This window comes from Anomaloglossus baeobatrachus, chromosome 2 (genome assembly GCF_048569485.1).
Source record: "Anomaloglossus baeobatrachus isolate aAnoBae1 chromosome 2, aAnoBae1.hap1, whole genome shotgun sequence".
Taxonomy (NCBI): domain Eukaryota; kingdom Metazoa; phylum Chordata; class Amphibia; order Anura; family Aromobatidae; genus Anomaloglossus; species Anomaloglossus baeobatrachus.
In genome coordinates, this window is record NC_134354.1 from 48,379,409 (window position 1) to 48,405,277 (window position 25,869).

The 25,869-nt window shown below is 52.2% G+C and overlaps 1 protein-coding gene across 4 annotated transcripts in view; it reads right to left on the reverse strand.

Annotated features, from left to right (window-relative positions):
• Window positions 1-2,708: 2,708 nt before the first annotated feature.
• CFAP298 (cilia and flagella associated protein 298) overlaps window positions 2,709-25,869 on the reverse strand; it is a 50,465-nt gene continuing 27,304 nt past the window's right edge. For all 4 annotated transcript variants that reach the window (XM_075332999.1, XM_075333001.1, XM_075333002.1 and 1 more), the window contains exons 6-8: window positions 19,911-20,042; window positions 18,087-18,182; window positions 2,709-2,870 (exon numbers count right to left, since the gene is read on the reverse strand). In XM_075332999.1, coding sequence (XP_075189114.1) covers window positions 2,760-2,870; window positions 18,087-18,182; window positions 19,911-20,042 — 339 coding nt within the window. In that variant the 3' untranslated portion in view covers window positions 2,709-2,759. The remainder of the gene's footprint in view (window positions 2,871-18,086; window positions 18,183-19,910; window positions 20,043-25,869) is intronic.

Sequence of the window (25,869 nt, forward strand, 5' to 3'; positions counted from 1 at the left end):
ATGGGGGATCCTCCACATGCAGAGTTTGGTTGATTGCTGCTATAAGGGAGTCTATTGCAGTTTGATCATCTGGGGAGGCTGAATCCAAGGAATCCTCCTGGTACAAACAGCATTCTCCCTCCTCCAGCTCTTCAGACGCTGTGGAGCGTGTGGGAGAGCCTGCCCTGTGTGCTCCCGAGGGAGAGCCCGCTGGAGACACCCGGCCATGTGCTCTTTTCCTGATCCCTGCAACCGGTGAAGCATGTGCCCGGATTACCTCAGAAGGATCCTCCATAGGGGTATCCTCAGGCTGCGTTCCGTCCAGAGACCCAGAAGGGTGTGGAGGACGACATTGTATAGCCAGCACCAGGTTGTGACAGTTTTTCCATGGATTGGGACAGAAACTGTGCCCATTCCGGTGGGCTTGGAGCCCTAGGCTCTGGGCTGACGGTTGCGGCAGTGGTGGCAGGGGGGTCTTGGAGGGCTATAGGGGCACAGGACTCACAGAGAGAAGAGGTGTGTTTACGTGGTAGCTCAACGTGGCAGGCAGTGCAGGCTGAATAATAGACTATGTGAGCCTTAGCCCTCAGTGCCTTTTGAATTCTGCATGTTCCTGATAGGAGTATGCTAGGAGGGGGAGCAATGCTCAGCAGAGCTACAGTGAGCAGCACCTTACCAGAATCAGCCGATGGCTGGAGATCTTCCCACGCTTGCCTGGGGGGGGCTTATCGCGGCCGTGGGGGGCAGGGCTTAGCGCTAAAAGAGCGCGAAGAAGTAGTCAGTGTGGCCCCCCCGCTGTGGGTAGTAAAAAACGGCGGGAAAGGAGCTTCTGAGTCAGCACACAGCGTGTCACTGGTGGTTATCAGCCGGCTTTTCTGCTAGATCATATAAACAGAGCAGATAATAAACAGCGTGAGTCCCTGAGCTCTGTGATTCTCTAGCCACCCCGTCCCCCCTGGCACCAGGAAATTATCTGTGCAGGAGTTTGCAAACAGGAGGGACTTCCCCCCTCCTCCAGCCAGCAAGCTAGGGAAAAGTTAACACTGTGTGTTCAGGATTCCTGGGGCTCTCTTCCTTGCATTAGCCAGGGACTTTCTCATAATAAATACTGTATATTCATGGGAGCCTTTCCTGCACAGCCTTTTCTCCCTTTGTCTGGGAAACCAGTCGGGGGGGATCTCACCTTAAACACTGCTTGAATCGAGGCAGTGACAATAGCAGAGTCAGCTTGCTGTATCCGGTCACAACGGTGCCATAGTCAACTCAGAGCCTGCAAAGAGGGGCTGAGGAATTGATGCCATATTCAACTCAGAGCCTGCAAAGAGGGGCTGAGGAATTGTGCCTCTGCCCTGGGCTTTGGAAAATCGGTGTCTATGGAACCCGTCGTCCAGCCCAGGATCCAGCGTCGCGGGAGGGGGTACATGTAGGCAACACTTCACATTCCTGCCCGTTGATGGTAGTGGGAGATCGGTCCCAAAAGGAAACAGTCGCCCTCAAAAAATAACAAACCTTGAAAGGAAGTGCCTCCTACAGACACTAAGCTAAAACTGAGACTGCCTGGCCCGGCCAGGGGGTGTATACTGCAGAGGAGGCATCTACTTAGTGTCCTCCTATGGATAGGCAGCATAACACCCATGGTCCTGTGTCCCCCAATGAGGCATCAGAGAAAATGCAAATCTTTTTGTACGACGTATTAAATACATGTAAGTAAGCATGTTCAATACTTTTTCTCGGTGTCATCTCTCATTATTACACATCACTAGAATTGGTGACGTGATCAATACTTATTTCACCTGCTGTATATATTCAGAGTTATAAACAGACTGTATCATGCTAGATAATTTTCTATGGAAGTTAGGGACACTGTACAGCTCGGTCGCACCCAACTACACTTACAGCCCTAGCTCGTGGTCAACACCTGGTTGCGGTTATACCAGTCTCCTCCATGAAAGCCTGAGAGGGCAACATCCCTCTCGCAGAGCTTTAAAGAAGTACAGAAATGGCAAAAACGGGGGGTATTCAGTGAACCCTTGACCACCCCCTTTTCTAACCACTTATGTGCTTTGGTTAGTATTAGGCTATGTGCCCACGGGACAATGTACCCGCGGACTTTGCCGCTATCCATTGCTGCGGGATTCAAGCATTTTTGTTGCGGTAAATCTGTGGGACAAGTGCGTAAATACCTGTGGAATTCCCGCCCTGTACCTCCATAGTGGAGGAGCGGGAATTGCGAACATATTTCCACATGAATAATTGACATGCAGTTACGTGCGGCTGCGGGACGTCCGCAGCATATTCCGCAGCTGCACATATCGCACCATTGATACAGCAGTCTCCAAATCCCATAGGATAACATGGGGAGTGTCTGTACTTGCTAAAACCTGCGGATTTATCTAGAAAATCCAGATAAATCCGCAGGTTTTCCACGGCAAAATCCGCAGGTACGTTGTCCGGTGGGCACATAGCCTTAACCATGACATTCTGAGAGTTAAACTACTACAATCGAGTATATCTGTTGATAGGTTGAACGTTTTCCGAAACTTTTAAGCTAAATCCCAGCACGATATAGAGCGGCTGAAGTTGTGTCGCAGTACGGACTGTGTGACGTCTGTGTAATTCCCCAGGAAGCAAAACAGGGTGACACCTAGTGGCTGACAACAGCAAGTGCAGGACAAAGAGAAAAATGTCAGCGCGGCAAAGATCACTGGACACAAGCGTAAACAAACGAAGGATAATTTATTCACAGAACATAAGAGCAGGCGGAAAAAATACTGGGATCTTTATTTTGGTCTCCATTTAATGTCTTTTACACCTTGGAATTGTCTTTTCAAGGAGCTGCTGTCCGCCCAGTCTGCATTCAAGTACGATATATCCTCATCCTCTTCCAGTTTCTGCAATAAAATAGCTTCTTATATTACATGATGTACATAGTGCAATGCAACAAGAAAATAAAAGAATTCACTTTCCTTAAAAAGGGTTTTCCCATCTTAGACATTGCAAACCTTGCTCTGTTGTTTTCAAACTCCCATAGAAGTGTATAGAAAGCTGCGCGCGTGTGCATTCACCTGTCCATGGTGCAAGAGGGTCTGGTCCTACAGATAAGACCCACGTCTACCATAAGATCAAACATTACTGGCGTATCATAATAAAGAAGGGAATTTTGTTTACTTACCGTAAATTCCTTTTCTTCTAGCTCCTATTGGGAGACCCAGACAATTGGGTGTATAGCTTCTGCCTCCGGAGGCCACACAAAGTATTACACTTTAAAAAGTGTAACCCCTCCCCTCTGCCTATACACCCTCCCGTGGATCACAGGCTCGGCTCCTCAGTTTTGGTGCAAAAGCAGGAAGGAGAAAACTTATAAATTGGTCTAGGGTAAATTCAATCCGAAGGATGTTCGGAGAACTGAAAACCATGAACCAAAAGAACAATTCAACATGAACAACATGTGTACACAAAAGAACAACAGCCCGAAGGGAACAGGGGCGGGTGCTGGGTCTCCCAATAGGAGCTAGAAGAAAAGGAATTTACGGTAAGTAAACAAAATTCCCTTCTTCTTTGTCGCTCCATTGGGAGACCCAGACAATTGGGACGTCCAAGAGCAGTCCCTGGGTGGGTAAAAGAATACCTCAATAAAAAGAGCCGAAACGGCCCCCTCTTACAGGTGGGCAACCGCCGCCTGAAGGACTCGCCTACCTAGACTGGCGTCTGCCGAAGCATAGGTATGCACTTGATAGTGTTTCGTGAAAGTGTGCAGACTAGACCACGTAGCTGCCTGACACACCTGCTGAGCCGTAGCCCGGTGCCGCAATGCCCAGGACGCACCCACGGCTCTGGTAGAATGGGCTTACAGCCCTGAAGGAAGCGGAAGCCCAGAAGAACGGTAGGCTTCGAGAATCGGTTCCTTGATCCACCGAGCCAAGGTTGACTTGGAAGCCTGCGAACCCTTACGCTGGCCAGCGACAAGGACAAAGAGCGCATCTGAACGATGCAGGGGCGCCGTGCGAGACACGTAGAACCGGAGTGCTCTCACCAGACCCAAAGAGTGCAAATCCTTTTCACATTGGTGAATTGGATTAGGGCAAAATGAAGGGAAGGAGATATCCTGATTGAGATGAAAAGGAGATACCACCTTAGGGAGAAAATCCGGGACCGGACGCAGAACCACCTTATCCTGGTGAAACACCAGGAAGGGGGCTTTGCATGACAGCGCTGCAAGCTCAGACACTCTCCGGAGTGATGTAACTGCCACTAGAAAGGCCACCTTCTGCGAAAGACGTGATAAAGAGACATCCCGCAGCGGCTCGAAAGGTGGTTTCTGAAGAGCCGTTAGCACCCTGTTAAGATCCCAGGGTTCCAGCGGACGCTTGTAAGGTGGGACTATGTGGCAAACTCCCTGTAGGAACGTGCGGACCTGCGGAAGCCTGGCTAGGCGCTTTTGAAAAAATACGGAGAGCGCCGATACTTGGCCCTTGAGAGAGCCGAGTGACAAACCCTTGTCCATTCCGGATTGAAGGAATGAAAGAAAAGTGGGTAAGGCAAACGGCCATGGAGGAAAACCGTTATCAGAGCACCAGGATAAGAAGATTTGCCAAGACCTGTAATAGATCTTGGCGGACGTTGGCTTCCTGGCCTGTCTCATGGTGGCAATGACATCCTGAGATAACCCTGAAGATGCTAGGAGCCAGGACTCAATGGCCACACAGTCAGGTTGAGGGCCACAGAATTCAGATGGAAAAACGGGCCTTGTGACAGCAAGTCTAGGCGGTCTGGAAGCGCCCACGGCTGACCCACCGTGAGATGCCACAGATCCGGGTACCACGACCGCCTCGGCCAGTCTGGAGCGACGAGAATGGCGCGACGGCAGTCGGACCTGATCTTGCGTAACACTCTGGGCAGCATCGCCAGAGGAGGAAACACATAAGGCAGTCGAAACTGCGACCAATCCTGAACTAACGCGTCCGCCGCCAGAGCTCTGTGATCCTGAGACCGTGCCATGAATGCCGGGACTTTGTTGTTGTGCCGTGACGCCATGAGATCGACGTCCGGCGTTCCCCAGCGGCGACAGATCTCTCGAAACACTTCTGGGTGCAGAGACCATTCCCCCGCATCCATGCCCTGACGACTGAGAAAATCTGCTTCCCAGTTTTCTACGCCCGGGATGTGAACTGCGGAGATGGTGGAGGCTGTGGCTTCCACCCACTGCAGAATCCGCCGGACTTCCTGGAAGGCTTGACGACTGCGAGTGCCGCCTTGGTGGTTGATGTATGCGACGGCAGTGGCGTTGTCCGACTGGATACGGATCTGCCTGCCCTCCAGCCACCGATGGAAAGCCAATAGGGCTAGGTACACTGCCCTTATCTCCAGAACATTGATCTGAAGGGAAGACTCTATCGGAGTCCAGGTTCCCTGAGCCCTGTGGTGGAGAAAAACCGCTCCCCACCCTGACAGGCTCGCGTCCGTGGTGACCACAGCCCAGGTTGGGGGTAGGAAGGATTTTCCCTGCGATAGAGAATTGGGAAGGAGCCACCACTGAAGTGACGTCTTGGTTGCAAGGGAAAGAGAGACGTTCCTGTCGAGGGAAGCCGACCTCCTGTCCCATTTGCGGAGAATGTCCCATTGGAGTGGCCGCAGATGGAATTGCGCGAACGGCACTGCCTCCATCGCTGCCACCATCTTCCCCAGGAAGTGCATGAGGCGTCTTAAGGGGTGTGACTGACCCCGAAGAAGTGATTGCACCCCTGCCTGCAGAGAAAGCTGTTTGTCCCGCGGTAGCTTGACTACCGCTGACTGTGTATGAAACTCCATCCCGAGGTAAGTCAGTGATTGGGTCGGTGTCAACTTGGATTTCGGGAAGTTGATGATCCACCCGAACTGCTGGAGAGTCGCCAGAGCGACGGTAAGGCTGTGTTGACACGCCACCCGAGAAGGGGCCCTGACTAGGAGATCGTCTAAGTAGGGAATCACCGAGTGGCCCTGAGAGTGTAGGACCGCCACAACGGATGCCATGACTTTGGTGAAAACCCGTGGGGCTGTCGCCAGGCCGAAAGGCAATGCCACGAACTGAAGGTGTTCGTCCCCGATGGCGAAACGCAAGAAGCGTTGATGTTCGGGTGCAATCGGCACGTGGAGATAAGCATCCTTGATGTCGATCGATGCTAGGAAGTCTCCTTGTGACATCGAGGCGATGACCGAGCGGAGAGATTCCATCTGAAACCGTCTGGTTCTCACATGTCTGTTGAGTAGTTTGAGGTCCAGAACGGGACGGAATGATCCGTCCTTTTTTGGCACCACGAACAAGTTGGAGTAAAAGCCGCGACCACGTTCCTGAAGGGGAACGGGGATCACAACTCCTTCTGTCTTCAGAGCGTCCACTGCCTGAAAAAGTGCGTCGGCCTGAGCGGGGGGCGGAGAGGTTCTGAAGAAACGAGCCGCAGGACGAGAGCTGAACTCTATCCTGTAACCGTGAGACAGAATGTCTCTCACCCATCGGTCTTGAACATGTGGCCACCAGGCGTCTCCAAAGCGGGAGAGCCTGCCACCGACCGAGGATGCGGCTAGGGGATGCCGAGAGTCATGAGGAGGCCGCCTTGGAGGCAGTGCTTCCTGCGGCCTTTTGGGGGCGTGACTTGGACCGCCACGCATAGGAGTTCCTCTGGCCTTTCTCCGGCCTGCTGGACGAAGAGGATTGGGTCTTGGCGGAGGGACGAAAGGACCGAAACCTCGATTGTATTTTCCGTTGCGGAGGTCTCTTAGGTTTGGACTGGGGTAAGGAGGAGTCCTTTCCCTTGGATTCCTTAATAATCTCATCCAATCGTTCGCCAAACAAGCGGTCGCCAGAAAACGGCAAACCGGTTAAGAACCTCTTTAAGGCCGTGTCTGCCTTCCATTCGCGCAGCCACATGGCCCTGCGGACTGCCACAGAGTTAGCGGATGCCAGAGCTGTACGGCTAGCAGAGTCTAGGACTGCGTTCATGGCGTAGGAAGAAAAAGCTGACGCTTGAGAAGTCAAAGACGCAACTTGCGGAGCAGAATTACGTGTGACAGCATTAATCTCAGCCAGACAAGCTGAGATAGCTTGGAGTGCCCACACGGCTGCAAAGGCCGGGGCAAAAGACGCGCCCGTGGCCTCATAGATGGACTTCACCAGGAGCTCTATCTGCCTGTCAGTGGCATCCTTTAGCGATGAGCCATCTGCAACCGATACCACAGATCTAGCCGCCAATCTAGAGACTGGAGGATCCACCTTGGGACATTGAGCCCAACCCTTAACGACTTCAGAGGGGAAGGGGTAACGCGTGTCAGTGAGGCGCTTAGTAAAGCGCTTGTCCGGAACCGCTCTGGGCTTCTGGACAGCATCTCTGAAGTTAGAGTGATCGAAAAACGCACTACGTGTACGTTTGGGGAACCGAAACTGGTGTTTCTCCTGCTGAGACGCCGACTCCTCTACAGGAGGAGGCGGGGGAGAGAGATCCAACACCTGGTTGATGGACGAGATAAGATCATTCACTAAGGCGTCCCCTTCAGGTGTATCAAGGTTAAGGGCGACGTCAGGGTCAGAGCCCTGAGCTGCGACGTCCGCCTCGTCCTCCAGAGAGTCCTCAAGCTGGGATCCCGAGCAGCGTGAGGAAGTCGGGGAAGAGTCCCAGCGAGCCCGCTTAGCCTGTCTAGGACTGTGGTCCGGGCAGGAGTCCTCCACGTGAGACCTAGGGCCCAACCTGGGAGCGCGCTGCGGCGCGGACCGAGAGGGGCCTGGAGGCGACGATCCAACAGGGGCCGGGGCCTGTGTAAGGACCGGTCTGGACTGCAAAGCTTCTAGCAGCTTGGCAGACCATTTGTCCATAGACTGAGCCATGGATTGTGAAAGTGACTCAGAGAGTTTCTTAGCAAAAGAGGCGAACTCTGTCCCTGCCGCCTGGACAGGGGGAGCAGGGGGGTCTACATGAGCCGAGGGGCCCACTAGTGACCGAGGCTCCGGCTGAGCAAGCGAAACAGGGGTCGAGCATTGCTCACAGTGAGGGTAGGTGGAACCCGCAGGTAACATAGCCCCACAAGAGGTACAGGCCGCAAAAAAACCCTGTGCCTTAACAGCTTTGCTCCTTGTGGACGACATGCTGTTGTCTCCTAGGAGAGTGATCACTGAGGGTATATGTATACAGCCCGACCGAACAGAAATATATATATAAATACGTATCTATTCCGGCACCCTAGGGGGGCCAGCACCGGGTGACCGGTGTGGCTTACCGACCGCTAACAAGCGGAGTGTGTGTCCTCCAGATTCCCTGCCTTAGGTCCCCCGGAGCTGCAGAGCTCTTCACTGAGAATCCTCCACCGGCAGAATGCCAAAAAATGGCTGCCGGAGCTCTCAGGGGAGGAGTGGAGCCGTGGGCGGCGCCAAGAAAGTGCGGGAATCTGGGGTCCCCACAGTGATCAGTGAGGGGGGGAGGAAACATGCAGGATGCTCCGGCCCTCACATCCGACGTCAGGTCGGCAGTCCCGCCCTTATCCCTGACAGGCAGGCCCGGGGGCGGGATTTTTGCAACTAGGCCGCGATGAAGCCGGGGACTAAATTTGAGACCGCGCCCGACAAGCAGGCACGGTCGGCGCGGAAGTCCGCCGGCCTTCTCAATTCAGCAGCTGCCGCAGCGTCCGGGACGAAGGTGCGCTCCCTGCACAGTCCCCAATGGGGACACAGAGTACCTTAGAGTTGCAGGGCCCGGTCCCTGAGGTTGAATAGACTCCGGTCCGGCAGATTCCCACAGGGGCTGCGGAGGGAGCACGGTCCCAGTAAATGGATGACCGCTCGGGATCCCACTTCTCCCAGAGCCGCTAAGGGATGGTGAAGGAGACGGCATGAGGCTCCGGCCTTTGTACCCGCAATGGGTACCTCAACCTTAACAACACCGCCAACGTAGTGGGGTGAGAAGGGAACATGCCGGGGGCCCCGTGGGGGCCCTCTTTTCTTCCAACCGACATAACTAATATGAGAATGCATGAGTGGATGTGTGCCTCCTTCCACACAAAGCATAAAACTGAGGAGCCCGTGATCCACGGGAGGGTGTATAGGCAGAGGGGAGGGGTTACACTTTTTAAAGTGTAATACTTTGTGTGGCCTCCGGAGGCAGAAGCTATACACCCCAATTGTCTGGGTCTCCCAATGGAGCGACAAAGAAGAAGGGAATTTTGTTACTTACCGTAAATTCCTTTTCTTCTAGCTCCAATTGGGAGACCCAGACGATTGGGTGTATAGCTACTGCCTCCGGAGGCCACACAAAGCATTACACTAAAAAGTGTAAGGCCCCTCCCCTTCTGGCTATACACCCCCCGTGGGAACACGGGATGCTCAGTTTTAGTGCCAAAGCAAGAAGGAGGAAAGCCAATAACTGGTTTAAACAAATTCAATCCGAAGAACATCGGAGAACTGAAAACCGTTCAACATGAACAACATGTGTACCCGAAAAAAACAAAAATCCCGAAGGAAACAGGGCGGGTGCTGGGTCTCCCAATTGGAGCTAGAAGAAAAGGAATTTACGGTAAGTAACAAAATTCCCTTCTTCTTCGGCGCTCCATTGGGAGACCCAGACGATTGGGACGTCCAAAAGCAGTCCCTGGGTGGGTAAAGAAATACCTCATGTTAGAGCTGCAAAAACAGCCCTTCCCTACGAGGAGGCAACCGCCGCCTGCAGGACTCTTCTACCTAGGCTGGCGTCCGCCGAAGCATAGGTATGCACCTGATAATGTTTGGTGAAAGTGTGCAGACTCGACCAGGTGGCTGCCTGGCACACCTGTTGAGCCGTAGCCTGGTGTCGTAATGCCCAGGACGCACCCACGGCTCTGGTTGAGTGGGCCTTTAGCCCTGAAGGAACCGGAAGCCCAGCAGAACGGTAGGCTTCAAGAATTGGTTCTTTGATCCATCGAGCCAGGGTGGCTTTTGAAGCCTGCGACCCTTTGCGCTTACCAGCGACAAGGACAAAGAGTGCATCGGAGCGGCGCAGGGGCGCCGTGCGGGAAATGTAGATTCTGAGTGCTCTCACCAGATCTAACAAATGTAAATCCTTCTCATACCGATGAACTGCATGAGGACAAAAGGAAGGCAATGAGATATCCTGATTTAGATGAAAAGAGGATACCACCTTAGGGAGAAACTCCTGAATGGGGCGCAGCACTACCTTGTCCTGGTGGAAGACCAGGAAAGGAGCCTTGGAAGACAGCGCTGCTAGCTCAGACACTCTCCGAAGAGATGTGATCGCTACCAGAAAAGCCACTTTCTGCGATAGTCGAGAAAGTTAAACATCCCTCAGAGGCTCGAAGGGCGGCTTCTGGAGGGCAACAAGTACCCTGTTCAGATCCCATGGATCTAACGGCCGCTTGTACGGGGGTACGATATGACAAACCCCCTGCAGGAACGTGCGCACCTTAGAAAGTCGTGCTAGACGCTTCTGAAAAAAGACGGATAGCGCTGAGACTTGCCCTTTAAGGGAGCCGAGCGACAAACCTTTTTCTAACCCAGATTGCAGGAAAGAAAGAAAAGTAGGCAATGCAAATGGCCAGGGAGACACTCCCTGAGCAGAGCACCAGGATAAGAATATCTTCCACGTTCTGTGGTAGATCTTAGCAGACGTGGGCTTCCTAGCCTGTCTCATGGTGGCAACGACCCCTTGGGACAATCCTGAAGACGCTAGGATCCAGGACTCAATGGCCACACAGTCAGGTTCAGGGCCGCAGAATTCCGATGGAAAAACGGCCCTTGGGACAGTAAGTCTGGTCGGTCTGGTAGTGCCCACGGTTGGCCGACCGTGAGATGCCACAGATCCGGGTACCACGACCTCCTCGGCCAGTCTGGGGCGACGAGTATGACGCGGCTGCAATCGGATCTGATCTTGCGTAGCACTCTGGGCAAGAGTGCCAGAGGTGGAAACACATAAGGGAGCCGGAACTGCGACCAATCTTGCACCAAGGCGTCTACCGCCAGAGCTCTTTGATCGCGAGACCGCGCCATGAAGGTCGGAACCTTGTTGTTGTGCCGAGACGCCATTAGGTCGACATCCGGCACCCCCCAGCGGTGACAGATTTCCTGAAACACGTCTGGGTGAAGGGACCACTCCCCTGCGTCCATACCCTGGCGACTGAGGAAGTCTGCTTCCCAGTTTTCCACGCCCGGGATGTGAACCGCGGATATGGTGGATGCTCTGTCCTCCACCCACATCAGAATCCGCCGGACTTCCTGGAAGGCTTGCCGACTGCGTGTCCCTCCTTGGTGGTTGATGTATGCCACCGCTGTGGAGTTGTCCGACTGAATTCGGATCTGCTTTCCTTCCAGCCACTGCTGGAAGGCTAGTAGGGCCAGATACACTGCCCTGATTTCCAGAACATTGATCTGAAGGGTGGACTCCTGCTGAGTCCACGTACCCTGAGCCCTGTGGTGGAGAAAAACTGCTCCCCACCCTGACAGACTCGCGTCCGTCGTGACTACTGCCCAGGATGGGGGTAGGAAGGATCTTCCCTGTGATAAAGAGGTGGGAAGAAGCCACCACTGCAAAGAGTCCTTGGTCGTCTGGGACAGGGAGACGTCCCTGTCCAGGGATGTTGACTTCCCGTCCCATTGGCGGAGAATGTCCCACTGAAGTGGGCGCAGATGAAACTGCGCAAACGGGACTGCCTCCATTGCTGCCACCATCTTCCCTAGGAAGTGCATGAGGCGCCTCAAGGGGTGCGACTGACCTTGAAGGAGAGACTGCACCCCTGTCTGTAGCGACCGCTGCTTGTCCAGCGGAAGCTTCACTATCGCTGAGAGAGTATGAAACTCCATGCCAAGATACGTTAGTGATTGGGTCGGTGACAGATTGGACTTTGAAAAGTTGATGATCCACCCGAAAGTCTGGAGAGTCTCCAGCGCAACATTCAGGCTGAGTTGGCATGCCCCTTCAGAGGGTGCTTTGACAAGCAGATCGTCTAAGTAAGGGATCACCGAGTGTCCCTGAGAGTGCAAGATTGCTACCACTGCCGCCATGACCTTGGTGAAAACCCGTGGGGCTGTCGCCAGACCAAATGGCAGAGCTACGAATTGTAGATGGTCGTCTCCTATCACGAAACGTAGAAAGCGTTGGTGCTCTGTAGCAATCGGCACGTGGAGATAAGCATCTTTGATGTCTATTGATGCAAGGAAATCTCCTTGAGACATTGAGGCAATGACGGAGCGGAGGGATTCCATCCGGAACCGCCTTGCGTTCACATGCTTGTTGAGCAGTTTTAGGTCCAGAACAGGACGGAATGAGCCGTCCTTTTTTGGCACCACAAAGAGATTGGAGTAAAAACCTTGCCCTTGTTCCTGAAGAGGAACAGGGATCACCACTCCTTCTGCTCTTAGAGAGCCCACCGCCTGCAGAAGGGCATCTGCTCGGTCGGGATGTGGGGAAGTTCTGAAGAACCGAGGCGGAGGACGAGAACTGAACTCTATCCTGTACCCGTGAGACAGAATGTCTCTCACCCAACGGTCTTTGACCTGTGGCAGCCAAATGTCGCAAAAGCGGGAGAGCCTGCCACCGACCGAGGATGCGGAGAGAGGAGGCCGAAAGTCATGAGGTAGCCGGCTTGGAAGCGGCTCCTCCGGTTGCTTTCTTGGGGCGTGAGTGAGCCCGCCAGGCATCTGAGCTCCTTCTGAGTCCCTTTGGACGAGGAGAATTGGGGCTTGCCCGAGCCTCGAAAGGACCGAAACCTCGACTGCCACTTCCTCTGCTGAGGTTTGCTTGATCTGGGCTGGGGTAAGGAGGAGTCCTTACCCTTGGACTGTTTAATGATTTCAGCCAATTGCTCACCAAACAGTCTGTCTCCAGATAGCGGCAAGCTGGTTAAACATTTCTTGGAAGCAGAATCTGCTTTCCATTCCTTTAACCACAAGGCTCTGCGCAAAACCACAGAGTTGGCAGACGCCATTGAGGTACGGCTCGTAGAGTCCAGTACCGCATTGATAGCGTATGTCGCAAACGCAGACATTTGCGTAGTTAAGGACGCCACTTGCGGCACTGCTGGACGTATGAAAGAGTCCACCTGTGCCAGACCAGCGGAAATAGCTTGGAGTGCCCACACGGCCGCGAATGCTGGAGCAAACGACGCGCCGATAGCTTCATAGACAGATTTCAACCACAGGTCCATCTGTCTGTCATTGGCATCTTTAAGTGAAGCCCCATCCTCCACTGCAACTATGGATCTAGCCGCAAGCCTGGATATTGGGGGATCCACCTTTGGACACTGGGTCCAGCGTTTGACCACGTCAGGGGGAAAGGGATAACGTGTATCCTTAAGACGTTTGGAAAAACGCTTGTCTGGATAAGCATGATGTTTCTGGACTGATTCTCTGAAGTCAGAGTGGTCTAGAAAAGTACTCAATTTACGCTTGGGATACCGAAAATGGAACTTCTCCTGCTGTGCAGCTGCCTCCTCTGCTGAAGGGGCTGGGGGAGAAATATCCAACAGTCTATTGATGGCCGCTATAAGGTCATTTACCATTGCGTCACCATCAGGGGTATCTAGATTGAGAGCGGTGTCAGGATTAGACTCCTGATCACCCACCTCTGTCTCCTCACACAGGGACTCTTCTCGTTGAGACCCTGACCAGTGTGATGACGTCGAGGGTCTTTCCCAGCGAGCCCGCTTAGGCTGCCTGGGACTGTCATCCGAGTCAGAGTCTTCAGCCTGTGATGCCTGGGACCCCCTTGAAGTACGGATTAGTTCCAACTGAGGGGGACCGGGGAGCATAGACACAGCAGTGTCCATGGTCTGAGAAACTGGCCTGGACTGCAAGGTCTCCAGGATTTTTGTCATAGTCACAGACATCTTATCAGCAAAAATTGCAAATTCTGTCCCCGTCACCGGGGCAGGGTTCACAGGCGTCTCTGCCTGGGCCACTACTACCATAGGCTCTGGCTGCCGAAGTGGCACAGGGATTGAACATTGCACACAATGGGGGTCATTGGAGCCTGCCGGTAGATTAGCCCCACATGCGACACAAGCAGTGCATACCGCCCGTGCCTTGGCACCCTTGCGTTTTGCGGATGACATGTTCTTGTCTCCTCAGAGCAATATAGGGTATAAGCCAAGAAGCGACCGTACAGTGCAATATCAATATATATGGTACAGGGAAAAAATGCACCAAAAAACACTGTGGCACTAGTGGGGCCAGCACTTATGTGCAGCTTACCGCCCGCAGAAACGCGGGTGTGTGGTCAGCAGAGTCCCTTGTCTGGGTCCCCCAGAGCCTGTGTCCTTTCTCCAGCCAGACTGCATGCAGGAATGGCTGCCGGCGTCCTGTGGAGAGGGGCGGGCCCTGGGCGTGTTGAGACCAAGAGCGGGAAACCTGCGCCCCACTGTGCCCAGTGAGAGGGCTGGAGTATGTAAATAAGACTCCAGCCCTCAGCGCTGACTATGGAACAGCGTCTCTCCCTTCCCCTGATTGACAGGGTGGGGGCGGGAACGAAGCGGAGCTAGGCCGCAAAAGCCGGGGACTAGATTTATGAGCGCTGCCGCCGTAAAAGCGCGGTCAGCGCGAGTCCCCGGCGCACTACAAGTCCCAGCCGCGCCGCCGCTCCCGGAGCGGCCGGTGCGGTAGTTCCCAACAATAAAATCACTCAGCTAAGCTGCCGTGACTGTAACCCCAGCGCGCAGCGCTACTGTCCCCGGCGCACTAGCACACCCAGCAAGTCTGGAGTGTGCGTGGCCTGTCTGTGCGGGGACACAGAGTACCTGAATGTTGCAGGGCCTTGTCCCTGACGGTACTCAGCTCCTCCAGCAGGTTCTCTGGGTCTGTGGATGGAGCCCGGCCTCAGGGTTTGGGGGCCGGTAAGATCCCACTTCCACAGAGCCCCTCAGGGGGATGGGGAAGGAAAACAGCATGTGGGCTCCAGCCTCCGTACCCGCAATGGGTACCTCAACCTTACAAACCACAAGTGGGGTGAGAAGGGAGCATGCTGGGGGCCCTATATGGGCCCTCTTTTCTTCCATCCGATATAGTCAGCAGCTACTGCTGACTAAACAGTGGAGCTATGCGTGGATGTCTGACCTCCTTCGCACAAAGCTTGAAAACTGAGCATCCCGTGTTCCCACGGGGGGTGTATAGCCAGAAGGGGAGGGGCCTTACACTTTTTAGTGTAATGCTTTGTGTGGCCTCCGGAGGCAGTAGCTATACACCCAATCGTCTGGGTCTCCCAATGGAGCGCCGAAGAAAATATATATTACACACACACAATATATATATTATATATATATATATACATACACACACATACACACATATATACATTTTATAAACACACACACACATACATTTTATATATATTACATATACACATATATATACATATACAGAGACATATATATATTATATATACACACACACACACATACATACACACACACACACACACACACACACAAATGTCTGAGATGGGAAAACCCCCTTAAGAATGCGTCCTGCACTAGAAGATGATGGCCGACATGTCATATATATCAATCCTATCACCTATGAATGGTGTGGAAGCTGCGGAGGACAGAACGGCCACTATTCACTTCAATCATGTAAATGAACAGGGGTCAATCTTTCAATTATCATTTTTCGCTGTAAGTTCCGCTCCTGATTTTGGCAGACAAACACTGATGTAAAATACTGATGTGCGCATGACGCCTAATGTTGTGAAAAAGGAGACGAGGAAGCCACAGGGTAATACTGCTTAGATAAATATAAATAATATAAATATATAATATTAGTGGTCACAGCAGCACAGAGTATTTCTGAAGAGGAGTCTACTGATCTTACACATGCTAGTAAATTGTCCACCAACCTACAGAATCGGTGATTAATGTATGACTGGTGGGGGCCCAACTGAAGGTCCCCATCATCCCAAGTACAAGGGGTCCGAAAGTTTGCTATAAAAGGAATAGTGCACAGACCCCGTTCACTTCTATAGTGACTAGTGACCATGTTCCCATGGACAGTAAATAAAGTGTCCACACATCCATGGGGCCCATGATCTTTTGGGGGGGGGAAGGGAGTTCCCAGTAGGCAAGCCTATAAATCTAACACCTATCAATTTACTCCTTTTGTGCACCCTGCTGTACATGTACGTCATGATCTGGAGCCGTGCTCACCCCATACAGGACAGATGGCTGCTTAGATGACGTATGCTCATAACAGGAGCAATCGCTGCTATTAACTATTTAAATGTTGCTGTAAATCACTAACAGTGGCATATAAAAAATACAATTGTCGATGGGCGTGCTCACAAGTACTCCGCAACGTGATCTCGGGGAGGAACTATGGGTCACCATGCATGGGACCTGCTGGAGGCCGCAATCGCCATCTCAGCAATTGATAGGCTAAGTGTCAAAAGAACGCCACAATTATACTACATTAATTATAGCAGTATATAGTATAAGCAATCGCAGGTTAAAATTTACATTTTATTTTTATAGAAAACTTGTTAATGAGAATATGTATGTGTGTGTGCGTGCATAAGTTTACATTATATATATATATATATATATATATATATATATATATATATATATATATACATACATACATACATACATACACATACATACACATATATATATATATATATATAAATATTACATATATGCATGTGTGTAGAAATTTATATATACACTGTAATATATGTATGCGCACCCCCCATCGTGCTCCATCCCCCATGCTGCGCACCCCCATCGTGCTCCATCCCCCATGCTGCACCCCCATCGTGCTCCATCCCCCATGCTGCACCCCCCATCGTGCTCCATCCCCCATGCTGCGCACCCCCCATCGTGTTTCATCCCCGCATTCTGGGCAGCCCCATCGTGGTCCACCCCCCCATGCTGCACCCCCCAATGAGGGGGCATGGCCTAGCGGGCATCGTAGCATAGATAAATTTATTAGATAAATTTAATATATATAATCTCCATGGCAATGTACAATGTACAAGTTGTACTGATGAACTAAACCATTAATTTTACTATATAGTGTATAGAAAAAAACAGAGAAAAAAAAAGTAATGAAATTGCAAAAAAAAAAAAAAAAAAAAAAAGTGCAATTCCACGATTTGTTTTATTTTTTTTTTACATCATGTTAAGTCCGGTATATAGTAAAGCTGGCCTGGTGATGTGATTCTCCAGGTCAGTACCAGTAGTATGTCGATACTAAGCATGCATAGTCTGTTTTTTATCTGTGGTGAATTTTATTTATCAAAATTTGTAATAAAAATGTCCTTTTTGTCTCCATTTTCCGAGACCTGTAACGTTTCAATTTTTCAGGATTTGGTGCTGTGTGTGTGTGTGTGTGTGTGTGTGTGTGTGTGTGTGTGTGTGTGTGTGTGTGTGTGTGTGTGTGTGTGTGTGTGTGTGTGTGCGCTTATTTTTTGCGTCCTCACCTGACGTTTCTACTGATAGCATTTTTGGGTAGATGCGATGTTGTGGTCGCCTCTTACTGCAATGTTGCGGCGGCCCAAAAACCCCCATAATTCTGAAATTTTGTTTTTTCTTTATTACGCGGTTTACCCATTGGGTTAATTTATTTTATATTTTTCATAGATCGGACATTTCTGAAGCGGTGATACCAAATATGTGGATTTTTTTCAAAACTTTTTTTCTTCACTTTTTATTGTACTTGCTGGTCTCTTTAGGGGACTTGAAGCTGCGATTATGCACTTATTTGTGTTGTACAGAGCAGAGCATCAACGTCCGCACCGCTTCGTACAACAGAAATCACAATCTCCTATGAATGTCGCTCGCCGAGCTCACAGGAGGATCCTAATGACAGACACAGGGGTCATCAGCCGACCCCCGGATGTCATCACAACCCATCGGCACCCTGCGATGACGTCACGCGCGTGCCGATAGTAGAGGGGAATGGCGCTCTCCCTGCCTGCACGTGCTAAACCCTTCTATCACAGATTTAGGTAAATCCCGCTGTCAAATAACAGCCGCGGGCGAATCTCTGACCCACCCACAGCTGTTAGAGGCACATGATCAGATCAGCCATCATGTACAGGGCAAGATATAGTTACAAATTATTTTCTTAAAATGGACAAGAAGTTTATATGAGAGAAAAAAAATGTCACCTTCAGTTCTTCCTGGCGTCGGTGGTAATACATCATCATGTTCCTCTGCTCCTCCTCAGATATTACCGGCTCCCGCGCTGGGGCTCCGTGTCCTTTCTGGTTGGTAGAAGAAATCAGTAACACATCAGCATCACAACCGAGATCATAGACCGCAATCACTCCATGGAAATGGAGAGTTCTTCTAATATAACCGTCCTTTACGGGGCTATCCCCTTCCAGACAAATATTTCTCTACATACACACTCCTTTGCTTACTTTCCCTCCCGGGGTCTAGCGCACTGACTCTGCTGCTTCAGTCTCTTCTATACCCTGGCAGAGCCGCTGAGCTCAGTGATTGGTGGCAGCAATAACAACGTAACACGACCACTGCAGCCAAATATTGGAGACCAGGGCAACGGCTGATATATTGTGCCTAGCCCCAGGAGGGTAAGTAAACTAAGGTGGCTCAGTGGTTAGCACTGCAGTCTTCTAGTGGCTCAGTGGTTAGCACTGCAGTCTTCTGGTGGCTAAGTGGTTAGCACTGCAGTCTTCTGGTGGCTAAGTGGTTAGCACTGCAGTCTTCTGGTGGCTCAGTGGTTAGCACTGCAGTCTTCTGGTGGCTCAGTGGTTAGCACTGCAGTCTTCTGGTGGCTCAGTGGTTATCACTGCAGTCTTGCAGCGCTGGGGTCCTGGGTTCAAATCCCACCAAGGACACCATCTGCAAGGAGTTTGTATGTTCTCCCCGTGTTTGCGTGGGTTTCCTCTGGGTTCTCCGGTTTCCTCCCACCCTCCAAAGACATACTGATTGGGGCTCACAATCTAAATTCCCTATGGGGACAGTGTACTTAAAGCGCTGTGGAATCAATAGCATCAAAATCAAGGGGGCATTATATGTAAAGCGCTAAGGAATCGATGCCAATGTACGTAAAGCGCTGTAGAATCAATAGCACTATATAAAAGTGAATAAATATATATTATTATTATTATATTAAAGTGGACATCCCCTTTAAGTCAGCCACAAGATCCCTTAATACATTCTAACCCTATTGTATACCTAATTATGTGTAATACAGAAATTTATGGTGATGACAAAAACCTGTCTCTTGATCTGGAGGATTCATTTTATTAACAAATGTGTAATTCTTCTTTTCTCCTGAGGAGGTGCTGCAGGGAAATTAAACACTTGCTGTCAGGATCCTTTACAGGTCACAGTTGACTGCTAGGGGGGTTCATATATTAGTAAAGGATAAGATTGTAGTTCTTGGATTCTTCTAATGAAAAGCAAATCAGCTCCGACGAGCGACATAAATATGAATCGGACCTGTACATTCAACACAAGACACACTCGCCGCCCCTAACATTGTGACCGCCCCAAACACTCTGCAAATAGTCTAATTGCTCAAAAAAGTAATCAATGACCGGAATAAGAATTTTTTTTTCCACCATCACAGAAGAAGACATAACATTTGTTGTTACTCTAGAGCAGGGGTCCCCAACTCCAGTCCTCGAGGGCCGCCAACAGTGCATGTTTTCAGGGTTTCCTTAGTATTACAGGTGATAATTTAATCACCTGCACAGGTGATCATTCCAACACCCATGCAATGCTAAGGAAATCCTAAAAACATGCACTGTTGGTGGGCCTCAAGGACTGGAGTTGGGGAACTCTGCTCTAGAGGGTCTCGTTCCTCCTCATAGACTGTAGGGAGACCTGACGGTCAGGGAACACTCACTGGGGAAAATATACACAAATCGGCTGTGCTTGGGGGACTTTGTTTTGGAGAAGACTCTGGTTTAGTTACATATCCTAAATAACGTGGTAAGGAAGGTTTTTCAGATTTTCGTTACCTTTTGTATCTTCACAATAATTTTTGTTTTCTCGTTTTTGCCCACGTAGTCTGCGAGTTTCTGTTTCCTCAGCAGCTCTTTTCCAGCCCACCACAACTGGGCCGCGGGTTCCTCAATGACCATCTGTCCAGCCTGGAATATTAAGGACATTTAAAGGGAACCTGTCAGGTGCAATATGCACCCAAAACCACGAGCAATTCTGGGTGGATATTACTAAGCCCTGCCTAACTGTCCCTGTATATAGTAACATAGATAAAGAGATCTTTAGAATGTGACATCAAACATCGCTGGAACTGCAGCTGCACCGGAGGTGAGTGTAGACTTATTTATTTTTCTGGGGCGAATAAGGGGAATGAGAAGGGGCTGTCAAAATAGTGGAAAACCCCTTTTGAAGGGCACTTTTCCTCCCAAAAATTTGGGAGGAAAATGGGGGGTGCGTCTTATAATCGGAATATAGCGGTACCTGGGGGTCTTGCCTGTGCGGTAATCGGGCGGCCGGGTGCCTGTGGCTGCGTGCGGCCGGCTGCCGGGCGCTGTGTGCGGCCAGGTACCCGTGGCTGTGTGCGGCCGGCGGTCGGGCGCTGAGTGCGGCCGGGAGCTGTGTGCGGCCAGGTACCCGTGGCTGTGTGCGGCCGGCGGCTGGGCGCTGTGTGCACCTGGCTGCCGCCCGCACGCAAGCACAGGTACCCGGCCACGTGCATGCAGGGTGGGCGCGCAGCCTGCTGGCTGCCACTCTGTGCGTGCGGGGCGGGCGGCTGTGTAGCAAGTTACCCAGTTTCTCTGCGGTCCCACTTTCAAATGATGGCGCCGGGAGCGGGAGCGGGCGCATGCGCAGCTGGAGTTCTTGGATGAGAGCTCCATCTGCGCACGCGCTGCTCCGTGAGTCAGCGCGTGCGCAGATTGAGCCCTTGGATGAGAGCCCCATGTGCGCATGCGCCGCTCCAGGCGACATCACTTGAATCGGAACCGCGGACACACTGGGAAAACACGGCATCGGTCTGCTCCACCACTGAGCAGTCGCCGCTGCCACCTTTGAGCCGTCACCGACACTGCCACCACTGAGTAGTCACCGCCGCTGCCACCACTGAGCAGTCACCGCCGCTGCCACCACTGAGCCGTCACCGTCGCTGCCACCACTGAGCAGTCACAGCCATTGCCACCACTGAGCTGTCACCGCCGCTGCCACCACTGAGCCATCAGCGCTGCTGCCACCACTGAGCCATCAGCACCGCTGCCACCAGTGAGCCGTCACCGCCGCTGCCACCACTGAGCCGTCACCGCCGCTGCCACCACTGAGCCGTCACCGCCGCTGCCACCACTGAGCAGTCACAGCCACTGCCACCACTGAGCCGTCACCGCCGCTGCCACCACTGAGCCGTCACCGCCGCTGCCACCACTGAGCCGTCACCGCCGCTGCCACCACAGAGCAGTCACTGCCACTGCCACCACTGAGCCGTCACCGCCGCTGCCACCACTGAGTCGTCACCGCCGCTGCCACCACTGAGCCGTCACCGCCGCTGCCACCACTGAGCCGTCACCGCCGCTGCCACCACTGAGCCGTCACCGCCGCTGCCACCACTGAGCCGTCACCGCCGCTGCCACCACTGAGCCATCATTTGACCCGGGACCGCGGACAATGGGACACTCACTGCAGCGGCCTGCTGCACGACTCACCCGCCGCCGCTGCTGCCGCCACCACGGACCCCGTGGCTCCTGCCACCACGGACCCGCTGCCACTGACCCGCCGCGCCTGACAGCACAACCTGTGCCTCCTGTGACCCCGCTTCACCACCACTGCTGCCACCCTAAGGTAAGAGAACACCGAAGTATAAGACGGACCCCATTTTTCTTTTTTTTACCTTTTTTATGTCTAAATTTGGGGTGCGTCTTATAAAGCGAAAAATACGGTATATATATATATATTATATACACACACACACACACATATATATTACACATACATATTTATATATATATATATTTATATATATATATATATACATACATATATATACACATATATATATATATATATATATATATATATATATATATATACACACACATATATATATATATATATATACACACATACACACACACACACACACACACACACACACACACATATATATATATACACACACACATGTATATATATATACACACACACACACACACACACACACACACACACACACACACATATATGAAGGGAATTTTGTTTACTTACCGTAAATTCCTTTTCTTCTAGCTCCTATTGGGAGACCCAGACAATTGGGTGTATAGCTTCTGCCTCCGGAGGCCACACAAAGTATTACACTGAAAAAGTATAACCCCTCCCCTCTGCCTATACACCCTCCCGTGGATCACGGGCTCCTCAGTTTTGGTGCAAAAGCAGGAAGGAGGAAACTTATAAATTGGTCTGGGGTAAATTCAATCCGAAGGATGTTCGGAGAACTGAAACCATAACCAAAAGAACAATTCAACATGAACAACATGTGTACACAAAAGAACAACCAGCCCGAAGGGAACAGGGGCGGGCGCTGGGTCTCCCAATAGGAGCTAGAAGAAAAGGAATTTACGGTAAGTAAACAAAATTCCCTTCTTCTTTGTCGCTCCATTGGGAGACCCAGACAATTGGGACGTCCAAAAGCAGTCCCTGGGTGGGTAAAGAATACCTCAATAAAAGAGAGCCGAAAAACGACCCCTTCCTACAGGTGGGCAACCGCCGCCTGAAGGACTCGCCTACCTAGACTGGCGTCTGCCGAAGCATAGGTATGCACTTGATAGTGTTTTGTGAAGGTGTGCAGACTCGACCAGGTAGCTGCCTGACACACCTGCTGAGCCGTAGCCCGGTGTCGCAATGCCCAGGACGCACCCACGGCTCTGGTAGAATGGGCTTTCAGCCCCGAAGGAAGCGGAAGCCCCGAAGAACGGTAGGCTTCAAGAATCGGTTCCTTGATCCACCGAGCCAAAGTTGACTTGGAAGCCTGCGAACCCTTACGCTGGCCAGCGACCAGGACAAAGAGCGCATCTGAACGGCGCAGGGGCGCCGTGCGAGACACGTAGAGTCGGAGTGCTCTCACTAGATCTAATGAATGCAAATCCTTTTCACACTGGTGAACTGGATGAGGGCAAAAGGACGGTAAGGAGATATCCTGATTGAGATGAAAAGGAGATACCACCTTAGGGAGAAACTCCGGGACAGGACGAAGAACCACCTTATCCTGGTGAAAAACCAGGAAAGGGGATTTGCATGACAGCGCTGCAAGCTCCGACACTCTTCGGAGTGAGGTAATTGCCACAAGAAATACCACCTTCTGCGAAAGACGTGATAAAGAGACATCCCTCAGCGGCTCGAAAGGCGGTTTCTGAAGAGCCGTTAGCACCCTGTTAAGGTCCCAGGGTTCCAGCGGACGCTTGTAAGGTGGGACTATGTGGCAAACTCCCTGCAGGAACGTGCGGACCTGCGGAAGCCTTGCCAGGCGCTTTTGAAAAAACACGGAAAGCGCCGATACTTGTCCCTTGAGAGAGCCGAGTGACAAACCCTTGTCCATTCCGGATTGAAGGAATGAAAGAAAAATGGGTAAGGCAAAAGGCCAGGGAGTAAAACCCTTATCAGAGCACCAGGACAAGAAGATCCGCCACGACCTGTAATAGATCTTGGCGGACGTTGGTTTCCTGGCCTGTCTCATAGTGGCAATGACATCCTGAGATAAACCCGACGACGCTAGGAGCCAGGACTCAATGGCCACACAGTCAGGTTGAGGGCCGCAGAATTCAGATGGAAAAACGGCCCTTGTGACAGCAGGTCTGTGCGGTCTGGAAGCGCCCACGGCTGACCCACCGTGAGATGCCACAGATCCGGGTACCACGACCGCCTCGGCCAATCTGGAGCGACGAGAATGGCGCGACGACAGTCGGATCTGATCTTGCGTAACACTCTGGGCAACATCGCCAGAGGAGGAAACACATAAGGGAGTCGAAACTGCGACCAATCCTGAACTAACGCGTCCGCCGCCAGAGCTCTGTGATCTTGAGACCGTGCCATGAAGGCCGAGACCTTGTTGTTGTGCCGTGACGCCATGAGATCGACGTCCGGCGTTCCCCAGCGGCGACAGATCTCTCGAAACACGTCTGGGTGAAGAGACCACTCCCCCGCATCCATGCCCTGACGACTGAGAAAATCTGCTTCCCAGTTTTCTACGCCCGGGATGTGAACTGCGGAGATGGTGGAGGCTGTGGCTTCCGCCCACAGCAGAATCCGCCGGACTTCCTGGAAGGCTTGACGGCTGCGCGTGCCTCCCTGGTGGTTGATGTACGCGACCGCCGTGGCGTTGTCCGACTGTATGCGGATCTGCCTGCCCTCCAGCCACCGATGGAACGCCTTTAGGGCTAGATACACTGCCCTTATCTCCAGAACAGTGATCTGAAGAGAAGACTCGGTCGGAGTCCAGGTTCCCTGAGCCCTGTGGTGGAGAAAAACCGCTCCCCACCCTGACAGGCTCGCGTCCGTCGTGACCACAGCCCAGGATGGGGGCAGGAAGGATTTTCCCTGTGATAGAGAAGTGGGAAGAAGCCACCACTGAAGAGAGGTTTTGGCTGCAAGGGAAAGAGAGACGTTCCTGTCGAGGGACGTCGACCTCCTGTCCCATTTGCGGAGAATGTCCCATTGGAGTGGGCGCAGATGGAACTGCGCGAAGGGCACTGCCTCCATTGCTGCCACCATCTTCCCCAGGAAGTGCATGAGGCGCCTCAAGGGGTGTGACTGACCCCGAAGAAGAGATTGCACCCCTGCCTGCAGAGAAAGCGGTTTGTCCAGCGGTAGCTTGACTACCGCTGAGTGAGTATGAAACTCCATCCCGAGGTAAGTCAGTGATTGGGTCGGTGTCAACTTGGACTTTGGGAAGTTGATGAGCCACCCGAACTGCTGGAGAGTCGCCAGAGCGACGGTCAGGCTGTGTTGACACGCCACCCGGGAGGGTGCCCTGACTAGGAGATCGTCTAAGTAAGGGATCACCGAGTGGCCCTGAGAGTGCAGGACCGCCACAACGGATGCCATGACCTTGGTGAAGACCCGTGGGGCTGTCGCCAGGCCGAAAGGCAGTGCCACGAACTGAAGGTGTTCGTCCCCGATGGCGAAACGCAGGAAGCGTTGATGTTCGGGTGCGATCGGCACATGGAGATAAGCATCCTTGATGTCGATTGATGCTAGGAAGTCTCCTTGTGACATCGAAGCGATGACCGAGCGGAGAGATTCCATCCGAAACCTTCTGGTGCTCACATGCCTGTTGAGCAGTTTGAGGTCCAGAACGGGACGGAATCATCCGTCCTTCTTTGGCACCACGAACAAGTTGGAGTAGAAGCCGTGACCATGTTCCTGAGGGGGAACGGGAATCACCACTCCTTCTGTCTTCAGAACGCCCACAGCCTGAAAAAGTGCGCCGGCCCGAGATGGGGGCGGAGATGTTCTGAAGAAACGAGTCGGAGGACGAGAGCTGAACTCTATCCTGTAACCGTGAGACAGAATGTCTCTCACCCATCGGTCTTGGACATGTGGCCACCAGCCGTCGCAAAAGCGGGAGAGCCTGCCACCGACCGAGGATGCGGTTCGGGGAGGCCGAAAGTCATGAGGAGGCCGCCTTGGAGGCAGTGCCTCCGGCGGTTTTTTGGGGGCGTGACTTAGACCGCCACGCATAGGAGTTCCTCTGGCCTTTCTCTGGCCTGTTGGACGAGGAGGATTGGGACTTGGCTGAGGGCCGAAAGGACCGAAACCTCGGTTGTATTTTCCGTTGCTGAGGTCTCTTCGGTTTGGACTGGGGTAAGGACGAGTCCTTTCCCTTGGATTCCTTAATAATTTCATCCAATCGTTCGCCAGAAAACGGCAAACCGGTTAAGAACTTCTTGGAAGCAGAGTCTGCCTTCCATTCGCGTAGCCACATGGCCCTGCGGACTG